The 25666-nt window shown below is 42.0% G+C and overlaps 1 protein-coding gene across 1 annotated transcript in view; it reads left to right on the forward strand.

Moving 5' to 3' along the window:
- Positions 1 to 17766, forward strand: part of MTMR12 (myotubularin related protein 12) — a 39930-nt gene extending 22164 nt beyond the window's left edge. The window contains 10 exon segments of the mRNA XM_083465858.1: positions 941 to 1064; positions 2729 to 2804; positions 3471 to 3577; positions 4498 to 4622; positions 5269 to 5347; positions 6905 to 6975; positions 11824 to 11996; positions 12451 to 12618; positions 13650 to 13811; positions 15057 to 17766. Coding sequence (XP_083321984.1) covers positions 941 to 1064; positions 2729 to 2804; positions 3471 to 3577; positions 4498 to 4622; positions 5269 to 5347; positions 6905 to 6975; positions 11824 to 11996; positions 12451 to 12618; positions 13650 to 13811; positions 15057 to 15629 — 1658 coding nt within the window. The 3' untranslated portion in view covers positions 15630 to 17766.
- The last annotated feature ends 7900 nt before the right edge of the window (positions 17767 to 25666 follow it).

The raw sequence follows: 25666 nt of genomic DNA on the forward strand, positions 1-25666 counted from the left end.
GTTGTCTGCACTTGTTATTTTCTTCTGGTATAGTTTTGCTGGAGTCCAGTGGACTTTGAATATTATTTTCTGTTGAATAAGTCTTAGATCCATAGTGGCTATTTCTGTTTTTTTATACTTGACTCCCATATTTCATTTGTTATCTGTACCCCTAACTCTTCACTCCATTTTTGTTCACTCCATGGTTTTTGTTGTATGTATCTCTTGTGGTCTATGTTTATATCGAAAAAATGATGATTATTTTTTAAAGTGTGCTTGATTATTTCTCATAACTGGCATTGATGTACTTACAGCTGCACTTAGAATTGTTTGACGCTGTATTTTGTACTTCCACTGCTCTTTATGGAAATTCATCAAAAGTTTATAACCACCTAATTAGATTTATGTGGAAAATCTGTATTGTGGATGTATTGGTATGAACTGAGACTACTGCTTTAAATAGCATATTCTGTATGTGCTTAAAATCCTTCATTTTTAAACTTGCATTCCTAAAAATGTTAGGTTATGAGGGGAGTACTGATACTTGTACAGTCCATGTTGCAAATGGACACTTTTGCACCTGAATTTTTGGCAGTTTCCTTTTTAGGATGCCTCTTTTGTGGCACTCCAAGCGATTCTTGAAGCTGACTTGAGTTCAAAATGCAGTTTGAGGATATTGAAAGCAGTTCAAAGAGGGAAAAGTGTTGAGCATGTACAAACAGCAATTTCACTTTAAACTGCCAAGTTTGTGTGAAAGTTTCTCGCTTTGGGTTATGGGTGTAGTCTCTAGGTCAAATCAATACTTTTGTGTAAATATGTTGAAATGCTAATTTCTACATTTAAATCACAAAACTAAATTCAGCCAGTCCTGTAGCTAAACTTTCTAGTTTCTTGCTAAAAACACCCTAAATGTATGTTCTTTTGTTAGATTGGTTAGAACTAACAAATTATATTTTGACAGAAAAAAAGAATCAGACAGTGATGTTTGATTCTATTAATGACTGGCGTCAGGAACTGGAACGAACCAAAGGAAACCTGAAATTCAAAGCAGTGAGTTCCAATGAAAACTACAATGTTTCTAAAAAGTAAGTATAGCTCGCATACTATTGCTATTGAACAAATTAACAAATGTAAACTGATTTCTTTTATATCTGTTCTCTAAAGCTCTGAACAGATTAATTTGAATAGCAATCTTTGGGGATTTATTCTCTTAAGGTGTTTGCAGTTGTTAACAATGATTATGTTATTCAAACAGAGGTTCCCATAAATATAGCATTTCCTTTTTTATGGTAATTTTTATTAGTTTTCAATTACAATCTAATAATAGCCTCATTATAACAATACCAATTTATAATAAAATTATTAATATCAGTAGTTCAGATACTGAATTATATAATTTAGATAAGGTGGCTCTCCACGTGCTAGAATTGACAGCTTGATTATTTGCTTTATTTCTGCGTTCCAAAATCTTAATTTCTATTACATTCTGGTCGTAATAATCTTTATACCACAATTGTAATACTAATAATTTCTACTTGTGTTGACTAATTAAATGATTTATAAAACTACAAGCGAGGAACTCAAACTATATCCTTGTTCTTCCTGTGTGTGGCAATTATTCTGTCTGTGGTGTTTCTTCCTGTCCTTGTAAGATGTTATGTCTTTCTTTCCCCCGGTTGTTGCTGTTAACCATCATGCCTTGCACGAATAGTTAGCAATGTAGTTAGGCAGTCCTAGAAGCAAAACTCAGGTTCCTAGGTAGGAGCTTGAAAGCTAGAACCTGCAAGATAGCTTTTTTTTTTAATGCCACTTATTCTATACACAGGGCTAGCAAAACAAACACAGCTAAGTGCCCTCAATGTGTGGATTAGCTAATACAGTGGTACCTCTGGTTGCGAACGGGATCCGTTCCGGAGGCCCATTAGCAACATGAATAGAACGCAACCCGCAGCAGCGTGTCTGCGTACACGCGGGTTGCGATTTGCTCTTCTGCGCATGCGCATGACATAATTTTACGCGTCTGCGCATGCACGAGCTGCGAAACCCAGAAGTTAACCCTTTCTGGTACTTCTGGGTTGCTGCGGGACACAACCTGAAAAAACGTATCATGAAGCAAATGTAACATGAGGTATGACTGTAGTGTTTGTAGGAAGTGTTTGGACTGAGGGACATTTTGGACAAGCTAGACCTGCACAAATTGGCTCATAATCCACTTGAGTCAGAATGGAACCAGACTGGTTGGTACCTAAAATAAAAAAGGTGGCAGAGAAGCTTGTAAAGTGATTCATGAGGGAAAGCCAAAAGGAGTTGAGGAGCGTCGGGTTCAACCTAAATCTAGGGGATGAGAACATTGGTCCAATAGGGGGAAGGGGTGCAGTAGGCATTGGAGGTGCAGAGGTAATAGCAATTTATATAAACCAAAGCTCCATAAGTAAGTGCAGATGACATTTGGGGAGAGAAAGTGTATAAATGTTTATATTCTAATGCTAGAAACCTAGGAAGCAAGCTGGAGCATGTTGTTTTAAAGGATGACATACATACAGGGAGTGTATCCCCTGGAGGAATGGGGAGAGCCATTAGGTAGCTTGTCTCTCGATACAAACTCTATAGTGGGGTGGGCAACATGGTGTCCTCCTAATATTGTTTGCCTCTGGTTCCTATTTTGAGAACTTTAAAAAAACTGTACAGTTCCTGTGGTGTTCCACATCGTAAGTGCAAATTGCTGTTGACTTTTAATTAATGTTTTCAGGTTGCCAGCATACTTCGTTGTTCCCATGTCTGTCTCTGAAGAGGACCTTTCGGAATATGAAGGAAGAGGAATTCCAGTGAGTATATTCGTAGTCAAGAATTTATGGAAGACATGTATGGGAATGAAATGAACTTTACACAGGGTGTGTTTAGGACTTGTTGTGGCACAGCTGAAGAATCTGAGTAATATATCAAATGAGTGCAGTTTAAGAACAGAAGCTGAGCAAGAAAGGAGACAGTTTTGTACTCCTGAACATTGGGTCATGTAATTTTGTGTGATGTTAATTTTTATCTATTAAATAAGGATAAATGTTGGCACCACAGAATTCAGAATGAAATTTCTGTACATTCTGTGAATGAAGTCGGAGAATCTTCCATGGTTTGGAGAACTGGAAGTGGAGCCTCGGGCTTTGTGCACTCCCACTTGGGTGATGTAAAAAAAGTGGCTTCCCTCAAACCAGACTTGGAGACTGATTCAACCTATGTCTTGTACAAACACGAAAATGAGTAGGCAGAAAGCACGTGAGCTAGAGGTTACCGTATGATCATCTAACCTAACTCATGATGTTTAAAAATGATTGCAGTTTATTACTGGCAGTCCTTAAGAAAACTAAATGTAATGCAGAAATGCTGTAGTGATCTAATATTCACTCGTAACATGCTGTTGTATGATGCAGTTACTTTATAACAAAATGAATGCCCTTTGGGTAATATTTACTGATGAAAATAAATGTGTGTTGCAGATTTGGTGTTGGTCTTGCCACAATGGTGCTGCTCTCCTCAAGATGTCTACTCTGCCCAAAGCACAAGATGACAACGCTCTGCAAACACAGAAAATCTTCTTAGAGGAGTCAGTAGTAGCTTCTTTCATTTTTAAGTGTCTCTGAGGATCTTCTCATCAGGCTTTATTTCGCTCCTACTTTATATGCATGTTACAAATATTTGCCTATGACTATGTTCATTGTGCTATTACCACAAGGGTGATGTGAACTGCAGGTTTTTTCTCCTAATGTTGACTAATTGTTTGCCATAGATGGCTGTTAATGTTGTTTATTCATTCTTCGATGCATCCTGGACAGCCAAAAAACCAATTGCTAACCCAAAGCACAATGATGAAATTCCCAAACAGCAGGGTGCATCTAACTGCCAGTAGCTATAGGGCTTGTCTATAGGAGCAGGTCTAAATAAACAAACAAAGCCCATGTATCACTTTGTCTTCACCATTGGTTCTGTAAGCATCCCTGGAACTTTGGAAGAGGAAGATTATAATCATGTAAAACACCACTGCCATTATGAAAATTAGAGGTACAGTTTTAACAATATAACTGGGAGATAGAGCAAAGGCTCCAAGAGCTCAAGTAAATCTAGCATTGTTCCTCCTATCTAGAACTGAAATAGGTAACTTAGGGCCCTGCAGGTGCTGTTGGAGTACAACCACCCATCAGCCCCAGCCAGCACTGCTGATGGTCAAGGATGATGGAAGTTGTAGCACAACATCTTACTGGTGGCCACAGGTTCTTTACCCCAATTCTAGAGTGAAAAAACCAATCAAGAAGACCATGCTGTTTTTTACCAAAGTAATTGCATAAAAACAGTGTTCTTGCTGGCTGTCTTTGCCACTCATGCTATAGCTGATCTTATACTCTGAACCCTATGAAACTGACATGTATATTGACATGTAAGAAATTGGATTGTAAACTTCCTTGCTTTTTAATTTTAAAATAGTCACTATTAAGCCATTTAAATCATAAGTTTTAATGTGTTTTTCAGTATGTATAAGACACTTGATAACCCTCCTTATGAAGCCATGAAAGTTGATGTCCTGTCAAGTAGTCTTCCATCTCTGCAAGAGATCCAAATTGCATACACCAGATTTAAACAGCTGTTTCTGATAGGTAAGTGGAAACTATATTGAGGGCACTATAGAAGAATATCCTATCTAGACTCGCTAAAGAAAAAAAATACGCTTTTTCTCCAGTAACCACCCCACTAGCTGAAGTCTCCATTTGAAATCTGTAACTAAACTTCTTTGTTGCTTTTCTGATACATGAAGAAAGTGCTGAGAGGAGTTAGCTGTTTGCAAATGTGTGAACTCATGTAGTATGTCTAAAGCCAAAGATCAACAGTTCTACAGCACTAAAAGCCATAGCAAAATAGCACTTTACAAAAGAGAGCCACGTCTAACTTCACTACCCCTAGACCTATCTTCTGCTTCTGATACTACTGACCACCATATGTTTTTTCATTGTGTTTTCCTTGTTCAATCCTATCCCTTTGAGTTCAAAGAGTTTCTGTGATAATTTCCCACTTGCTGTCAGTGTCGGACATTTGGTTCCAGTGCTCTACCACTTACTCATTTGATCTGCTCTATCATACTGATGACTTACTGCTCTGCTTCATGTTTGTTCCAGCAGGTGGAAACGTAACAGTCAATACACATCTCAAATATCATTGTGCCTTTTGAAATCTTCTATTCTATTGATGTCAAGTACTTGAGTTGCCACCAGAAATAGCTAAAAACAATTTCTCTTCTTTTTACAGATAACAGTACAGACTTCTGGGACACTGATGTGAAATGGTTTTCATTATTGGAGAGTACAAATTGGCTAGAAATCGTAAGGTTGGTGAAACCCTGCTTCAACTGCATCTTAGAAAGTTAATGCCGTACTTAAGCTAGCAATGCCAAACTTAATCTGAATTAGCTCCAAGATGTAATCACCTGTATAAAGGTAAAGGGACCCCTGACCATTAGGTCCAGTCGTGGCCGACTCTGGGGTTGCAGCGCTCATCTCGCTTTATTGGCCGAGGGAGCTGGCATACAGCTTCCGGGTCATGTGGCCAGCATGACTAAGCCACTTCTGGCAAACCAGAGCAGCACACGGAAACGGCGTTTACCTTCCCGCCAGAGCGCTACCTATTTATCTACTTGCACTGGCATGCTTTCAAACTGCTAGGTTGGCAGGAGCAGAGACCGAGGAATGGGAGCTCACCCCGTCGCGGGGATTCGAACCGCCAACCTTCTGATCAGCAAGTCCTAGGCTCTGAGGTTTAACCCACAGTGCCACCCGGGTCCCAATCACCTGTATAAGATCAAACAATAACACAATGGCTTTATGGGCTTCATATCATAATTAAGGCCTTCCATTTAAGTTAATGTGACAATTCTGTTCCATTCATGTAGCAGATGCTGAGTCTGAGAGTTAGTTTTTCCACTTCAATTCCCTCTACAGCAGCATTAAGGGTCAGAGTTGGTCCCCTTTCATATTAGAACACATAATTTTAGTTTTCAAGGATGAGTCTTCAGGCACACAACAAACACATTTCCTTATTACAGGAAAGAAAGCGTAAAAACCTTGTAAAATACTTGTATTACAAATCTAAAATATTGATGATGCAGAGCTGAGAAACTAAATCATTATTGCCTGAATCAGCAAGGCTAGAATTGGGCAGCAAAGTGATGTGAGCTTCCCAAATGAAAGAGTGAGGGGTGCTCAAAGGAAGGATTTATACCCAATGTTTCCCTTGAAGGAGACAGGTTAGAATTTCCCCCCTCTGTTATCAAAGAAAAACAAGACTACATTCCACAAAATAGCCAACTTAATGAAAAGGTTTGATAACTCATATGTACCAAATGCACTGCATCTTCTTTAATAATGTTAGTAATGTGTTTACTATTAGCAAAATAATGTTAGTAACATCTAATAAAACTACATCAAATATAAAGAATTGTTATCTTTGGAAAGTGCATATATTTATATTTTATATTTATATTTACACATATATTGCCAAAACCTAAATAATACAGGAGTGTTTGACTAAAATACTAACTATATCAATGTTAAAAATAGGATTTGTTGTGAACACAGCTTGTTTCATCCAACTATAAAGGAGGATTAAGTCAGGCCAATTCAACAGGAGAGATAAGGTTATTGGTTTAGTGTAGGAAATAAGGAGTACTGATATACCAGTCTGGTACATAAGTCTGTAGCCCATTTTAGGAGGTTAGAAAAATGGAAAAATGCTCTTTATTCCTCTTTTTAAAAATGCTTAATTCTGTTCCATTGTGGTGAGAAAAATCAACTATAGGGCCTGTTTATTGTGTCTGGAATCAGCCAAAATGGGTACAGAAGTGGGAGATACTTGTCAGTTGTGCTAAAGCATTGTATTCATGTTCTAGGAGATGTCTGAGAAAAGCAGTAGAGATTATTGATTTGCTAGAAGCAGAGAATACAAATGTTCTCCTTATAGGTAAGTTGTGTACATCCTTCTTTCCAGTGCACCTTCCACATAGCTGCTCTACTTCTAAGTAGCTGAATTGTAGAGTAGTTCTCAAACATATGTGAAGAAAGGAGTTGAGTTTTATGAACTGCATTCTGTATTTAGAGTTGCCCTGGAATTATTACAAGTTGTAGGGTTGGACAGTAGTTATGCTGCTGTTGCAATCCCTTCTCTAGTTGACACCTGACACACAGCCTTGGCTGGCAAGGGGATTATTCAAAGAGGAAGAATTGAATATTTAAGGTCTACAGCTGAGTACACTTCATATGTTAAATGTATTCAGAAGATAAGTGAGGGGTTTTGAGCCTTACTCTGCAGTATGCTTGGAGCACAATCAAGCCAAAGCAGAGAATTGAAGGACCACTGACTTCAGTGGTAGATGGTTTCTTGCTGAAATTAATAAAATAAAGACCTTAGCTTTGGATGGCACCCAGATTTATTTGCAGGTTTTCTTGTGAAGCTGCGCTGTAGGTGCTTAGGCATTAATTTGTCATGAGCAGTTTTAAGATCTAATAGTGACTTCCTCCCCACCAAAAGAGAACAGGTCAAAATCGTCTTAGAGGGAGTCCAGAGTATGCTCACTTCCCAAAAAAGTTATTTACAACCAATTGTTTTGGTGCTTACAGAGCCTTATTCTATGGGTATTGAAGTTGAAGTTTACTTTGAAGTACACAGCATGGGCTGTCAAATGGGCATGCAAAATGCTTAATTTCCACAGTGCAGGTGCTGATTTTGCAGATCCTTGTGGGAGAAGAGTGCATTTCACACTTGGGATGATACACTTTGTATAAAGCTTTACAACACAGTGCATTACAAGTTGCTTATATGTTTGGTAATCTTTTCTAGAAGTTGGTTCAGTTGTTTTGACGGTTAGATTATTTGTTAAACTCCTAGGATTTCTGGATATTGTACAAGGTTAAGAAAACAGTCCCTGCCTGCTGGCTTATAATATATACTTTATGCAAAAGAGATGGGATAAAAATGGAGAACAAACTCTGGCAGTATTTCTTAGTTGCATTAAATGTCTGGCCAGGTGGGATGGCTACTGAAGGAGCTGGTTCTGTGTAAGGAAGGGCTTTGGCAATTATTCTAAGCCAAGGGATTGTAGATGGCCTGCTGCCTTTTCTCCTCTTTGCTGCAGCCAGGTGGAACAACTGCTAATTCATAGGCCTCGTGACACATAATTCAAACCACAACTCTAACTGCTATTGATGTTGACTGTGCATAATGTCTGTGGCAGTATATCTCAAGTCTAGTTTAGACAGAAGAATTAATGGTAGGGAGGAAATGCATGCTAACATGGCGTGATATAAACTCTGGTAAGTGACCAAGAGGCCATTGGTTGTTTTCAGAGATGGCTTTGGGCTATTGAAAAGTGCTTTTGCTTTTGTGAGGCAAGGTGGTTGATTCTCACTGATGCCCCTATCTCTTTTGTGCCATAACCCCCAAGGGTGCATTTTTAAGGGGTGTGGGAGGGGCTGCACTAGATAGAAAAGTCTGAAAAGTTGTGTGCCTAAGGTCACACATGCAGAAGTGTTTTCCACTAGCACGTATCTACCATTCATGGTCTTCACCAACTCTTTCCCTAGATACAGGTAGGTAGCCGTGTTGGTCTGCTGTAGTTGAAACAAATTGTTCTTGCACGTATCTGAAGAAGTGTGCATGCGCACGAAAACTCATACCAATAACAAACTTAGTTGGTCTCTAAGGTGCTACTGGAAGGATTTTTTAAATTTCATTTTCCTAGAGTCTTCCTGGAATGGGTCTCATTTATTGAGCACCTAAGATTTCAAAGAGCAAGCTTTGATTCACTAAATGCCTTAGTGCAGTCTTATAATCATTTGTGTTGGAGTTACCATTCAGCTCAGTATGGTTTATGTTTTGACTAAACATGCATAGGATTGAGCTGTAGGTCTTACTATTTCTCACCAGCTCATTTACATTAAAGTGTGACATATAAAACAGAATTAAGCACTCCTTTAACTGTACTAAAGAGCTTGCATGCAAAAATCCCTGTAGGATTTTTTAGTTGTCAGTTTCAAAGGTGGTTTTCCATGTAGCATAGTTCGTGAGATCAGGGTCCCATTGTGATACAGAGTCTGCAGTTTTCAGCCTCGTGGCAGGTGGCAAGAGCTGTGCAGGCAAAGCAACATTGCTCCAGTGCCTCCTGAACATAGTGTTGCTGCCAGTTCCTGAGAAGGAGAGCTGCAAGGTGAAGGAGCTCAGCACAGTGTGGTGGCAGGAGTATTGGATTGGCTCCTCAACTGTGCTGAGCTTTTTTCTCCTATCCGTTTCAGGAACCAGTAGTGATGCTCAGTATTTGGGATGCAGGTGAGCAGTGCTGCCCCATGTTACTGGCCAGTCCAATTGCACTGAAAAGCCCACCTGCAGCCCCTAGATAAGTAAAATGGTACTTCTTAGGGATCCATGTTTGTTCTAGCTCTACAAACCATGTTGAGTGAAATTATGGTTTATGGGGAAACACTATTTGCCTTAGTTTCCTCATATTTTCTCTGTTCTTCCCTGGAAGATTTTTGTACCAAGAATTTGAGGTATATATGTCATGCCCTAAAGAAATGGAATAACCCCCCTCTGTAAGTGGTCACTGGACTCTTTCATTGGGCTGATGCTTCATTTCCTGATAGTGTAACTTGGAGGTTTTCAACCTTTTTGAGTCCATGGCTTCCTTGACCAACTACACTCTTTCTCTGGCATCCCTGTGAGGCTCAGGAGCCCAGTTATGTCATTCCTTGCTTGCAGGGCTGGCAGTCTCACCCTTTTTCAAACACCCTCCCTTGTGGGGTGTTTCCTCATCCTTCTCTCCTCTTCCCTCTCCATGGGAGTCCTCTTGGCAGCCTCTGCTGCTGCCCCTGGTCTCTGAGCTGTCCTCGCCTGGGAAGCTTGTAGCCAGGGCTGCTGCAACAGCCAGCCACACAAGCCTTTGGGAGGCAGAGATGCAAGAGGACACCAGAGGAGGGAGGAAAGGAAGGAGGGACAGAGGCCAGTGTTGCCCGTGGCACCCCGACCATCATTCAAGACACCCTAGGCTGCCACGGCACACTGGTTGAAAATCATTAGTGTAACCAGTTTTAGAGGAAACAGAATCGGCACCCTTGTGGAAGTTGGCTCTGTAAATCTTGGATAGATGTATGCATGCCTATGGGGTCTTTACTGTGGCTTATTACTAAGCAACCTCCTTACATCCTGAAATGTGGGCTTAGTTGGAAATCACTTTAGCATATTAGAGATTTTATTTTGGCTGGACACCTGCATCTTCCTTCTGTCTCATCTCCTTATTTTCCTTCTTTCAGTGAAGACCCTGTTTTCTGCTGCCCCATTTTTCTCCACCTGTGAGTAGAGTACTGTTGGCTAGCCTACAGATGGGTAGATTAGGGAGGCTGGCATTTAGCACTGTGGCTAATTGGTAATTGTGCCATTCAGCTAAGGCTGGGAACATTCATCCTGTCTGCATTTTTAAGCAAACCAACTCCCCAGCAATTAAGTGCATCGACATAATTATCACTCTTCTCTGAATTTTGGAACAGTTATTGCCTTAAAGATTGTAGTAAAATGCCCACTTTGGGATAAAACATGTTTAGAAATGCATGCATTAAGATAAAATATGTATTTAAATACATATTTGGCACACTTAAACATTGGATTATTGTACAAACAGGCTAGAACAGATTTATGAATGTACGCATGGAAGACTGACACAGGCCAGAAATGGACTGAGTCACCCACCCCTACACTAAGCAAGCTCAAAACTGGCTACTTTTAAGTAGCTTTCTCTTTGGTGAAAACATTATGCAATCTTTCCAAACTTGCTTCTTCAATCCTTCACACAGTTGTGTTATTTCCTCATGCAGCATTTAGTACATTGTTCGAGGTTCTGTTCTTCAGCTTTGTGATATGACATCTTACTGTGATCTGTGGTGCTGGGGTTTGCCTTGACCACTGTGAAATAGTTTCTGTGCACTGCTTTGGGAATCTATATCCCTAGTTGACATAATCAAGAATGAAAGGGAAACATCTGAAATTTGTTCTACTAGTGAATATGAAATTTCACCCAAAGGACTATGAAGTAAAAATAGCCAAAGTACTGTGTTTCTGAGAAAGCAATACAGGCATCCTTCCACTTATGCACGATCAACTTGTGTGCAACCATGTATATGGGCAGTGATGGGGAATAAATAATTTAATTCATACTGGGAAATGGAAGGAGCTGGAGAATACATTTGGCTCATGAGCAGACCCTTCCCAGAGCCATAATTGGATTTTAGTGAAGGTGGAAAAGAGACTGGAGGTCCAGCGGGGCTTTGTTTACACTTCTCAGCCTCCTTGCCTAACAGCTGGTGTGTGGGGTAGTGCAGCACCATTTTTCCGCATGTCTTCCGGCCTCCAGCTGCCCCCAGAGTTTCAGTTCCAGTTTTGGATATTTTGGGTACAGTATTTTTTATTTGAATTGAAGAGATCAGCAAACAGGACACATAAAGGATTCTCCCCACTCACATGATTTTCACATATGCGTGTGGGGCGCCTGTATTTTGGTCACTACTACAACATCTAGTCACACTATGCTACGCTATGCTAGTCTTGGTCAGTTTGTTGTAAAAGGTCTCTTAATAGAAAGGTGCAGAGTTGGGGGGGGGGTTCAGTAAACCCCATTTGTCAAGAATCCTGAAGTGGCCAATCCTTTATTGTAGGTACCAAGTTTTAAGTAGGAACCATTAATTTTTGCAATTTATATAGTTCCTTCAAGTGTTTATAAAAGGATTTGTCGTGTCTCAAATGATTCCATTTCTTTTTACTCTTCAGAAGAGAATGCTTCTGACCTGTGTTGTGTAATCTCCTGCCTGGTTCAAGTTATGATGGATGCACACTGCAGAACTAAGCTGGGATTTCAGAGTCTTATTCAAAAAGAATGGATCATGGGAGGACATGCTTTTCTGGATCGGTGTAACCATCTGTGGCAAACTGATAGAGAGGAGGTATGACAAAATGAAATTCTTGAAGTCTTTGAGCAAAACCATATCCTCTAGGATGGTATTAAAGGGGGAAGGCTGAGAATCATAATGGAAATACTGCATTCAGCTATTCAACAGTAACAACGTATGTTTTTGAAGTAACTTAATTTGGACTTTAGCAAAATGATAGTACAGTATAGTGGAACAGTACCTTAAGAGCCTTAAATAAGGAGCCTGCCTATGTAACATGGCCTTTAGAAACCCTTCAGAAATGGGTATGAGACTAGGCCAGGCCAAGACTCACAATTTAAAAAATAACTCCTTCTCATCCCCACCAGCCATACTTAAATTGACAAAGGTCAATGAGGAAAGGGTATCACATGGAATACCCCCTTGGGTAGGTTCAGTCTCGGTGAACTCAATGCATGAAATACCCCATGTAATCTATTGCATAATGTCTGTTTTTTTCCCCTTTTAGGCACCACTTTTCTTGTTGTTCTTGGATTGTGTATGGCAGTTGGTTCAACAGTATTCACTAGCCTTTGAATTTACAGAGACTTACCTAACTGTCTTGTCGGATAGTCTGTACATTCCAATATTTAGCACCTTCTTCTTCAATTCTCCACATCAAAGAGACACTACCAGGGTATGAACACTGGGGGCTGTGGGGAATTACAGATGGGTTGTCTTGGTGCAGCTGAATTCTCTTTGGATTTATGACAGCAGTACAATCAAGTGCCAATAAAAGCCTTGTTTTTATAATGTACAAATGCTAGTATGTTTTTGTTTTGTTTCTGTGTATAACCCATTCTAACAATGGTATATAAAGTTGTGCAGCGTGTTGAATCACTGCCTCTTTCTGCTGGAAACCTTCCACCCCTTCTCTGGCTTCTGATACCTCGCCAGACATTGCTCACATACTCTCAACTCTTTGCAGCCATGAAGGTTACTCTTCATATAAAAAAGAGAACTAAAATTTTGGAATCTGTGCAGACACGGTGTAGTATCTGTCTCGTATTGCACAGACATCAGTATGATTGAAGAAAACTACCTTCTATCTTATTCAGAGGGGGGGGGATCCCCCCCAATTCCCTCCTTCAGTGCTTTCATGAGCTATAGGAATCCTGAGAGTGTCACTTCTCAAGGATGGATGTGAACAAGATACCTTGAAAGTTGTTCCTCTGCCACAGTTTCAAAAGAATTATGATCTAACTGGGTCCTTCTTTGGAGAAAGGTTATACTTGAGTGCAATATTACCACTTAAGTCTTTAAAAACCAATGGCTGAAGAAATTATATTTTTTACATATCCACCCTTTCCCTCCTCATACTATTTGAGGTAGCATGGGATTTCCAGGTAGTCTCCCATCCAGACTGACAGAGCTGTTTAACTTTAGATAACCCATGACTATGTCATATGCCTTCAGACCATGTTTTGGATCAAGTGGATTTTCTGTTCGGCTAGAATAGGTGTACAGATAAACTTGGTACAGTGAAGTTATACAATGCCATGTTGAGAAATGTGTTCAAATCCTGCTAAGTTTACGCAGACCAGAAAGGTGGTTGAGGGAGCTGAAATTGCTGAAGTAAAGATGTTACTTGCAGTAAAGAGCTAGTATGAACTGATGTTTATTAGAAATATATCCAAGATTTTAATTCTTGTCTGGTTTTTTTTATAGTATGGAGGAAGCCTTAATACAGAAGGCACCAAACTTAGCTATCTTCACGTTTGGGACTGGTCTGTGCAGTTTGGACCTGAGGCACAAGCCTTGCTGAATAATCCTCTTTATGCTGAGAAGCCAAAACAAGATAAGAGTCAGAAAAAACCTACACGATTCAAGGTAAGGTGTCCAACTCTTATCCTCAAAACTCTCTATCATTTTTCTGCCTTACGTAAATAAACAGTGGCTGATGACTTGTGTCACCCACTGTTCAGTTAAGGTAGAACCTGTGGATTTCTGCAAATAGTTCTCTCAGTGCCAATATCAAAAGCAAGGTTTACAGCTTATTTTGCTGCATTATTTTCAGCATCAGGTACTTCAATCATTGCCATGATTTGCTGCCTTAATTGATTGCTATGAGTTAACCATATAAAGCTAAGTAAAATAGTGTTAACATATGATTAGGTAAAGAGACCCCTGACCATTGGGTCCAGTCGCGGATGACGCTGCGGTTGCGGCGCTCATCTCACTTTATTGGCCAAGGGAGCTGGCATACAGCTTCCGGGTCATGTGGCCAGCATGACTAAGTCACTTCTGGCAAACCAAAGCAGCGCACAGAAATGCCATTTACCTTCCCGCCAGAGTGGTACCTATTTATCTACTTGCACTTTGTGCTTTCGAACTGCTAGGTTGGCAGGAACAGGGACCAAGCAACGGGAGCTCACCCCGTCGCTGGGATTCGAACCGCCGACCTTCTGATCTGCAAGCCCTAGGCTCAGTGGTTTAACCCACAGCGTCACCTGCTGCATCACATAGTCATTTGCTGGTCTTTGGGATTAACTTTGAAATTAACTCATAACAAAAAAACTTAAAAATGCAAATAGTTATTTAATTAAAAAGTATACATCAGTATATTTTGTATGTGCCCTCAAGTAATTTTTCATTTGAGAACCACTAAAGGATTTGCAGTCTTAAGCATGCTAGGTGAATTCTTTCACAATTTGATGGGAAAGGATGTAATCCTTTTTTGAATCGCAACAGGGGGCTTAGTGAGTTGCCTGACTGGTATGCATCTGAAATCTGCAACTGTTTTGATGAGCAGATTTAGGCAGTTTTTCAATAACTTGTAAAAACTTTCAAAGATATGGCCAATTATCCTGTTTTCTGAGGAGGGGCAGTGTCTTGACTTACTGACCCATTAAATGTTTTTGTTGGTTGACTAAATTTAATTCTAATTTCACTCCTCTCTCAAAACACTATTCTCGGCAACTTTCTTACTTGCCTGAGCAATGTGTTGTGTTATGGCTGCTTAGCTATTCTTTACCAAAACACTGTTAAGATGTAGGCTACGATAGCTGTTAAAATGCAACTTAAATCTGTCTTAATCTAAACTGTTGCCTACGTTCATCCTTTTTTTACAAAAAGCATCAACGGCAGCTTTCCTTACCATTGACACAAACAAAACCGTCCCCCAAAAGAGGGTTTTTTAAGGAAGAAACGGACCAGTTAATAAAAAACCTCCTTGGCAAAAGGATCAGCAGGCTGATAACATCTGCTGACGAACTGCAGACTACCTCCAGAGAATTTTATGAGAGTTGGCACGCCAAACCTGCTGATCTCCATGGAATCCTGCTGCCACGCTTAGAAGGACCAGAAATCAAAGTGTGGGCGCAGAGATACTTGCGATGGATCCCTGAAGCTCAGCTGCCTAGTGGTGGGACAGTTGCCACTGCAACAAAAGTCTGGGATGTGATGGAGGATGTGCAAGGTTTGCAGAAGCAAATGGATGAAAAACGCAGCCAGAGTCTCTCAGAGGAGGGCGCTGCAGCAGAGGCTCCCTTCCAGAGAAATCCTGCTCGCCTGTCTGCTTTATTTCCATTTGCTGGGCTTCAAAGACATTCCCTCAAGCCAGTTTTACCTACGAGCACCTGGAAAGATTTGGAAGGTGAGGACTTGGCTAGGAGAGATGATGAGTATGTTGATTTAGGGGATGTTTGATGTGAGGCTTATGCTCACAAACAGAAATGAAAGTACTGGCACACTTCTCTCCAAACATAAAATTGGTTTCCTGGCAGTGGCTTTCCCTTCTGCCCGATGAAGCTTTTAGCATATGAAGATTTCCTCACTTGAGCACCCGCAATATTTTCTACACGAGTTTTGATCAAGCATTTTAATTAGTTCTTTCCATAAGCATGGGAGATACATAGCTATGTGTTGCATAGGGCCCAGTTGAAAAATAAAGTAAAATACAAATTAGTTGCTCAATCATGGAAAGAGTTAAGGTGTTGGGGCACTCTCAAAATCATAGTAAACTTCTTGTTGGAACATAAAGGGGTGGTGGTCTCAGAAATATCCACCAGAATTTAAAAATGTCCTAGTCAGGTAAGAGTGTCTTCCAGGCACATCTTATAATGCATAGAAAAACATGTGCTGTTTGAAAGACACCCCCCGGCGTTTCTAAGAAGAATCAGGTGCCATGTTTAGTTTTGTTTTTAGTTTTTAATGAACTTGACAGGGTCATACCTGCCTTTTTAAAACTCCCAACTAGAGAAATACTAGGTGTTTCTCTCATTCATCCTACTTGTTCTGATCATCCATGATCGGCAGAATAATAATTCACTGTTGTATCTTAATAAGTGTCTTAGTTTTCAGTAACTTAAGATAACAATCTCTTGTGCCAGTCCTCTTTTGTTTCCATCATGTTATTATCCTGTTGCCTTGGTCTGGAACACACACTACCAAGTACAAGAACTTAAAAGATGGCAATAAGCCAGACTTTTTCTTCCAGATTGCATAGGGTGCTCATGTTGACCTTCCTCACTAGCGCCAGTAGCTTGCACTGAATCTCAAGTCCTTACTTTAGGAAAGGCAACGAAAGAGCTATATTCAGCTTTGAAACTGGATTTGTCATCCAGTACTGCTATTTTATATAAACGTGACATTAAAGCTAGCTATGAATGTAAAGTTTATGCATTGGAGTTGAATTGCTGGATGTTGTCACAACAGTACCTCAGTTATAAAAGCCATATGAAAACTGCTTATTAAGTTTTGCCTGCCTATACCAAGCAGATAATTCAGCTCTGAAATAGAGGCTTTGAGAAGTCAAGAGGGTAAAGTCTTAATGTACATAAATCCAGAAGTAGCCCACAAGATAGAATTGGCTCTTAGTAACCCTTCCTCCTTGGAGGGCTGGAGCTTCATGGATATGACAGTGCACAAGTGGTTATTGTACTAGCCCAATGAGATTCTAGGTACAATTTTAAAGCATTGCCTTGGAGTATATCCCAGTGTGCTATACCTGCTTGTTTTTTATGTTGCATTAGGAGCTAAGATTTTACTTCCAAAAGAGTGGATAATGAATTGGTGTAAATCAGGGTAGCTAGCTTGTGGCTCTCCAGATGTCATTGGACTCCAAATCTCATCAGCCTAAGCTGATGGGAGTTGTAGACAACATCTGGAGAGCTACTTAGAGCTACCCTGGTATAGATGAATGCCAAATGAAAACCTCAGAATCTATGTTGCCTTATGCATTTTGCTACTGTAAGCTCCTTGAGCTTTCAGTATTCTTAAAACACAATAATTCTATTTGTATATGAGCCTTCCGAAAGCTAGCATTGCACACTTTTGTTTCTTCAAATTTATTTAGCATTTATACAGGAGTTTCTCTCCAATTAGTACAGGCTGTACATTTTATAGCTACTTGATTATGATTTTGAGTTCACTTTGGGTGAAAAACACTAACGATGGGAAGGTTGTTTTTTAAAAAAACATTTCCTTTGACAGCTAAACAGTTGTAATATATTGGTCGTGGAAATGTATTTATATTTAAGCTGTCAAGTATTGTGTATATAGGAAATTCATGGATATGGAGGGATTTTTATAATGGCTTATGGAACTGCTCCACTCTAATAGGAACGAGTATGGTATTGATATGATCAGAACACACCACTGTGGATGGAAACATATTTAATTCACTATACTGAATTTTCTGGTATTCTGTTTTATACCTCCCAGTTTTACACTGAATACAAGCTTAGCATTAACAGTACTAAAGGAAAAAACCTCTTCCTGTTTACTTTAATGGACTATTTGGACAAATGTATTTGTTTAATAAAGTGTACTTTTACTATTTTAACTTGAAAAGTGTCTTTGTCAATCTCAACCATTAAGCTGTTTGCATAGTCTAGTCCAGGGTTTCCCCAACTTGGGTCTCCAGCAGTTTTTGGACTACAGTTCCCATCACCCTCACCCACTGGTCCTGATAACTAGGGATGATGGGAGTTGTAGTTCAGAAACTGCTAGAGACACAAGTTGGGGAATCCTGGCTGTAGTGTTTTGCAGTACTAATGGATGCAGTAACCTTACCATTGGTTTCAGAATTCCTGATAATCAACAGCAGAAGTGCAGATCCATACAAAACTTGCCTTCTGCGTAGTCATACCTTTGAATGCATGTAACCCACTGCCATGTACAGCAGGGATGGGGAGCCTGTAGCCTTCTAGGTGTTGAAGCACAATTTCATCTATGCTGGCAGGCCAGGTCCCCTGGTCTACAGGCCTCAACAGTTACTCTATACAGTCACATGTGGCCCTGCCACCAGGCAACCATGATTTATTTCATTTTTGTACTCTGCCGTTCCTCTGAACAGGAGCACAGAGCAGCTAATGCACACAGTACTATGAAACAATGTTTAAAAGCCACAACAATTGAAAAGAACTTTTCAACACAGCCACAGTAATCAGCTTAGCAGACATCTGCTTCAAATCCTTTGAAGTCCCAAATGACTGGACAAATAAGTGTGTTTTTTTAGCTTGCTCCAGAATATTTATCTTGTACCGCTGTCCTACTAGCCACACCAACAGGACCATGAGCAAAAATGAGACCAAAGCCTCCTAACTTGGAAGCTGCAGAAGTGAGTGGGGACCATCCCAGCTGCTTTGCAGCAATTTGGATCTACCATTTGAAGGAAGGGGGAGGCATGTCCCTCACCTCTTTACATCAGGGGAGGAAAAGCTCCTGCAGCCCCTGAGCAATGGGTCTGCTAGTACCCTCCCTTTCTGATGAAAAGGGGTGTCTTGAGAGGTTTTTCTCTTGAGGTGTTTGCTCCTAATCTGCAGGACTTTTCAATTGGCCAGCCATGGCTTTGACTTTGTAGCTTGCTGCATTCAGCAGCCACTTTTTCTTTCTAGGTCACAGCACCACCACTGAAATTCTAAACTCTACTCTACTTTGTAACTGGCTCGGGGCAGGGCTCTTGCCATTTGCTTGCTGCCACACAAGTCTCTGCTTTGCTTATGTCATCTCCCTATCTTTGTTCTCTGCTATGGGGATCTCATGAACACAAGAAGCTGGGTCCAGGTATTAAGAGTCTAACTTCATTAAACTCCAAAGATTCATTAAATTCTAACATTTACTAAATCCAGGAATTTAGGGAAATCAGACACCCCCAACTCATATCAATAGAAAAGTGGATTTGGAAATAAAGGTCACTTTAAGTACTCAGTGTTACAAGACCTAACTCACTAGACTCCTGTTATATTAAGATGAATTAAGAGCTGATTTTGTAAAAGCTGAAGTGGATTAGTTTAGTTTGGAATATATGTATATTTATTGTAACCTCTTCTGCGTCTACGTCACATGGCAGGAAACTAAACCTAAATAACAACCTATGTTTTTGGTGGTTCCCATTTTCATATGTAAGCGGCCTTGAGTCCTGTCACAGGAGAAAGGTGGGTTATAAATAAATTGGCAACAGCAACAAGCTGAAGTACAATTAGCAGGCACATGTACTTGGGTTTACTGGACTGATAGGACTTTGGAAAACGTTTGGTCTTGTGATTCCTGCTCCCTTGCCCCATTTGAGGGCAGTTTTCCGCTTATGTCCTAAGGAGTTGCACAGCCTACTCCCATGTCATATGCATGGGGAAACAAAGTTCAAATGCAATAGAGATGGAAAAGGGAACAGGAAGCACAAGCCAGCTGTGCTTCTGCTTCCTGTTCTTGTTGTGTTTCATGTCTGAAGTGGCTTTTCCTCTTAAAGATTTGCAGGGAGGGGGAGGGATACTTGAAGGCTTGCAAACTTGTTAACAGTAGCTCTTCAGAAGGCAGACCTTATTTTAAGGACAGGAAGCTCTCTCTTGGCTTGGGCACAGGGCCTGCCTGTAGTCAGCATTTGCTAGGATTTTCCCACCCAGTGCCTTTCTGTTTTGTAGCCACATTCTGTTGGATCCCTTCTCCCCAGTGTACTTGAAGGCACAAAGCCAATACAAAATTAGCAGCCTCATAACTTAAGAATTATATATCCACAAAGATTGGAGAATTTTAAGCAAATCTCAGTTGCTACGGAAAAGTAGAAAATGGTGCTTCTTTCCAGAGATTTTACAATAAGCTATAGAAGAAAAATTGCCATTTCTTTTTAGGGTTTTTTTTGCTAGAGCAGGGGTTCCCAAATTGTGGTCCACAGACCACTAATGGCCTGCAAGCTTCATTGAGGTGGTCCATGTGAAGGACACTTCTAATGTTAGTTCTATTGGCATGCAAATTGTAATGCAATAAAATACAACATAGGAAATAAAAGGAATAGAAATATAATTAAAAACCAACAGCATGTACGAGCTGCCACAGTGCATTTCAGTTGCTATAACAGGTAGAAAAATCATTGAGTGGTCGGCCATGACCCTGGGCAATTTTCAAGGAGTGCGTGGGGGAAAGTTTGAACTGCTGTGCCAGAGATTTCCTTATCTCATGAATGCCTTCATGGAATGGAAAAGGGTGATGAAAATGTACCAGTTTGTTTGGCTGGGCTGCAGAAGACTTTTTGTGTACCCATAATTGACGTACTTCAACAAATAACAATGGAAGCACACAGCCTTCTTTTGGAGAGAGATCATATCAGATGGCGCTGATATGCTGATACTACTTGCTAGATTCCCTTCTCAAGCTCCTTTTAAACTTTTTATTTTGAAGATGTTAGTGACAATACTGCTTCCCAGCAACTGTCACAATGGGAAAGTGTGCCCTTGCACCCCAGGGTGCATAAACTCTTAAGGCCAGGATACTGCCTAAAAACCTAGTCAATTTATAGATTTAGTTGCAAAGCTATTTATTTTATTACATATGTATCCCTATCTCTTGCATTTAGGCCCCAGGGGTCAGCAAACTTTTTCAGCAGGGGGCCGGTCTACTGTCCCTCAGACCTTGTGGGGGGCTGGACTATATTTTGGGAGGGGGGGAGAGAACAATTTTCTCCCGCCTGCAAAGAGGCCTAAAGATGCTTTGCTTTACCCAGGCACAGACAAACTTGGCCCTCCAGATGTTTTGAGACTACAATTCCCATCATCCCTGATCACTGGTCCTGTTAGCTAGGGATGATGGGAGTTGTAGTCCCAAAACATCTGGAGGGCCAAGTTTGCCTATGCCTGGCTTTTACCTGTCCCAGTTGTCGTCCCAATAGCTGCAGTTGGGCTTCTTCAGCCAGCCAGGCGCCGTGGCAGGGTAGGAGGCTGTGTTGGCTGGCGAAGACAGAAGCAGCAGCCCCGGCAGAGGAACCGTGGACGGAGGTAGGGGAACCAGGGTGTCGCTGGAGCTTTTACCCACCACCACCTGCTGCTGCTTCTGCTTCCTGAAAGGGACCGCGGAGTAGACAGAGCCATCCACCAACCCACAAGCGGCGGCTGCAGCCACCACAACGACCCGCCTGAATGCCATGGGAGAAATGAAGGAGGCAGGCAGGCAGGCGGTGACAAAGAAAGCGCACATGGAAGCGGTGTGGAAAAGGTGCGCGGAGAAGGAAGGGTAGACTGATGGAGAGGGAGGAGGAGCAGGAGGAAAACGCAGCAGCCACTGGCATCACACGCCCCCTTCACAGCGCCACCCTGCTGAGGCGAGCAGGCGGGTGAGCTGACTCCTGCCATCGATGGCGCCCATCGTGGGACAAGATTGCTCTGTCCCTGAGGGGAGAAGTGCCGCCGTGTGAGGGAGAGGGAAAGAATGCACGTGCTGGTGATCTACATGGCGATTCCTGGACCATCCGCGGGTCGGATCTAGAAGGCAATTGGGCCTGATCCGGCCCATGGACCTTAGTTTGCCGACCCATGATTTAGGGCATGCATTTGGCAACTAAAAGAGTTTTCAGATCATGCTCCCACACTGGCCTTACATTGCTGCACACGCACACCCTGACCTACTTCACAGGGTGGTTGTGAGAATAAAATGGACAAAGGGATAAGCTTGTACACCATCTTGAGCTTGGAGAAAATGCTGAATAGAAATGCAATAAATAACCAGACCCACAACAGCAATGTAGCACCTTGTGTGCTTTCAGACCATACCCTGGGAACTATGCAGCAAGTTGCAATTTTGTGGAGACGCCTTTTCAACTTTCATGTGCTAGGTTTTGCTGTCTGTGATTCTGGGTATTTTCATAGATGTGTGGGTGAGAGAAAAAGAGAGAGACCAAGACCTTTATGAATGCAGAGGTTGAAGCAGGACCCCTAAAAGTTCTGTTACAGTGGTGCAATGTGGAAGGGGGGAGACCGCAATGCTCTTAACAGGTATATCCATATTATAAGCACATACTTCACTGGCTAACTTCAAAGGATAAATTGTGTTTGAAGTTGAGAGTCACTTTGATCTATGCAGTATGTAGAAAAAAGAGTGTGCAAATTCTGTTTGTCCAGGAACTGCTGGTAATTATGTTAATCTGATTATGTTAATCTGAATTAAATCATAAATCTTCTGCTCGGTTTTAAAATTCAGATTTGCTTTTCAAAGGGAATGTTGGGTAAATACATTGTCCTTCTCCACCCAATGGATAGGTATGACTGAACTGAAGCCTATTTAAGTGTTAATTTAGAGGGCAAATTCTCCCCTCTAAATGGGATTAAATATTGGGTTCTGTATCCCAATAGGTCACACTGCAATCATAGTGTATTACTGTTGCACACATATCACCAATGTGAAACTGCATGGAAACCTTCCAGCTGTAAGCAGCAAGAATTGCATATTGCATTTTCTTGCACTTGTCAGTGTGATCTAGTGTGGGAGGGGTTTTATCCTGTTTTCAGTATCCTGGTAGGGTGGCGGGACAATGCTTTTTAACTCAGTCCTGCTGAGTTCAGTGTCTTCTCCCAAGTAAACAGTTTTCTGGATCACATGCTCAAAATAAAATGTTAGGTGGGCGAGACTCTGCAAGTGCTGGGCATCCCATCTAATAGCTGAACACATGATGCTAAACATGTGTTGCAAACTGCATCTGTTTTGTAAAACTTGTTGTTGTTGTGCAAAGCTCCTTTCCCCAATTTTCATCAGGACAGCAGAACATGGGCAGCGGAAGCTTAACCCTTTTATCCCTGTCATGGTTCAGACAAAAATAATGCTGAGTTCCTTTCATATATTAACCGCTGCCCCCAGCCCCCCTCCCAATTCCCCTTTCTCAAATATTGTTTTGAAGGGATACATTGGCTTGGCTAATATGTTTAAGAAGTGGAAATTAGACCATATGTCTGCACTATGAACACTGAATATGTCATAAACATGCATTGTGATGACAGTGTATTCCTGGATGTGATATACATGCTCTGTTAATACTAATGGCCACACTTACATTTTGCTTTTATGTCCATCTTGGTATGTTGATTCTTTTGTTTCTGACAAAGACATCACACATGCACATACCCAAAAAAACATGTCATGCTGCTATTAGGCTCATTCCCATTAGCAGCAATGGATTGTCATGTTGTGTAAATATTTCAATCACATCAGTTTGTGTTAACGTTGTTGGTTCCTCTACATGAGAAAGATTATCAAGATAATTATTGATCTAAGTTTTGGGGTAATTTACCCAATTAAGCAGTAACATCTGTGGTGTGCAATCATCACTAGTAATGGTTGCCAGATTAGAAGGTCCATGAATATGTACATAAGATAATGGGTTTTTATCTGGTAACATACTGTAATTTTAAGAACTACTAATTTTAAGAACCTGAGCTTGCTTTTTTCCTCCCTCAGCCAATACCTATTTTCCTTGTTGGTTGTGGTTTTTAGATTATGAGTTGCACTAAGAACCTTTTTGAATAAAGAGTGGGATACAACTGCTTTAAGTAATAAAATGCTGTTAAATATATTTGCTGCAGAGAGATTTGCAGCAGGTCACAAGGATTTCTGCCCCAGGTATCTGTAAGATGCCAGTCAATTTTCTCAACAGTAAACTAAGTGATCTTCGGCAAGTCACAATTTTGTCTCTGCTTCAGTCTTCCATTTGCAACATGGGGATAATGCTGGCTTACCTTGCAGATTTATTTTAAGGATTACAGGGATGAGGTAAGAAAGTGTTTGGACCCCTAAAGTGTGCTTTCTAAATGCTTGGAGTTATTAAGTACTTTACTGTTCATGTGGGGGTACTCCTTAAAAAGGTACATTTGAATGTACTTTAAGAGGGGTTTTTTTGTGCTGGGCATTATTAAACCCTCCCCTCTGGTTCACTGTAATTTTGCACTGTTTGATTGAAATCATACTAATGCATGTTAATGAGTGTATAATTATATGCCTTCTTTGGAATTGCCATTGCTGCCTATCCTGTCATTTCGTAAATATAGGTTCATTCAGCTTGAAACTGGCTCCCCAACACTGCCATTTTCTGATTAGCAATTTATTCTTCATGCTTATCACTTTATGTGAAAACTTCTACATTTACAGGAGCATTCTGTTTGTGCCGTATGCACTCCAGAGTTCTGGACTATTATTTATGCATATTAGTAGGAAAACACAGTGAAGGCATTGTGGTCAAATGCAGTAAAGACAAGATATACTGTACAGTGGTACCCCGCAAGACGAATGCCTCGCAAGACGGAAAACCCGCAAGACGAAAGGGTTTTCTGTTTTGGAGGCGCTTCGCAAGACGAATTTCCCTATGGGCTTGCATCGCAAGACGAAAGCCCATAGGGAAATGCTGGCGGTCGGGAGCAAAGACTTTCGCCCACAGCCGGCCTTCAGAAGAGGACCTCTTCTGAAGGACGGCGGGGGGCAAAAGTCTTTGCTCCCCCCCGCCTGCCTCCCCCCGCCTGCCCCGGGTGATCTTAAAATGCTGGCGGGCGGGAGCGAAGCGTTCGCTGCCGACCCCCAGCATTTTAAAATCTCCAAGGGACAGCAGAGAAGTCTCTGTCCCGGGGAGATTTTAAAATGCTGGGGGTCGGGAGCGAAGCGCTGCCGACCCACAGCATTTTAAAACGCTGTTCCGAATCGGGGGGCGGGAACAGCTGCCCCATCCGCCCCACTTCGGAACGATGTTCCGAAGTGGGGAGGTGGGGCGGGAACAGCTGCCCCAGCCGCCCCACTTCGGAACGATGTTCCGAAGGGGGGAGGGGGGCGGGGACACCTGCCCCAGCCGCCCCACTTCGGAACGATGTTCCGAAGGGGGGAGGTGGGGCGGGAACAGCTGCCCCATCCGCCCCACTTCGGAACGATGTTCCGAAGGGGGGAGGGGGGGCGGGAACAGCTGCCCCATCCGCCCCACTTCGGAACGATGTTCCGAAGGGGGGAGGGGGGGCGGGAACAGCTGCCCCAGCCGCCCCACTTCGGAACGATGTTCCGAAGGGGGGAGGGGGGCGGGGACACCTGCCCCAGCCGCCCCACTTCGGAACGATGTTCCGAAGGGGGGAGGTGGGGCGGGAACAGCTGCCCCATCCGCCCCACTTCGGAACGATGTTCCGAAGGGGGGAGGGGGGGCGGGAACAGCTGCCCCAGCCGCCCCACTTCGGAACGATGTTCCGAAGGGGGGAGGGGGGGCAGGAACAGCTGCCCCAGCCGCCCCACTTCGGAACGATGTTCCGAAGTGGGGAGGTCGGGCGGGAACAGCTGCCCCATCCGCCCCACTTCGGAACGATGTTCCGAAGGGGGGAGGGGGGGCGGGAACAGCTGCCCCAGCCGCCCCACTTCGGAACGATGTTCCGAAGGGGGGAGGGGGGGCGGGAACAGCTGCCCCAGCCGCCCCACTTCGGAACGATGTTCCGAAGGGGGGAGGGGGGGCGGGAACAGCT

The sequence above is a fragment of the Podarcis liolepis genome (assembly GCF_965112155.1).
Source record: "Podarcis liolepis genome assembly, chromosome: 11".
NCBI lineage: Eukaryota > Metazoa > Chordata > Lepidosauria > Squamata > Lacertidae > Podarcis > Podarcis liolepis.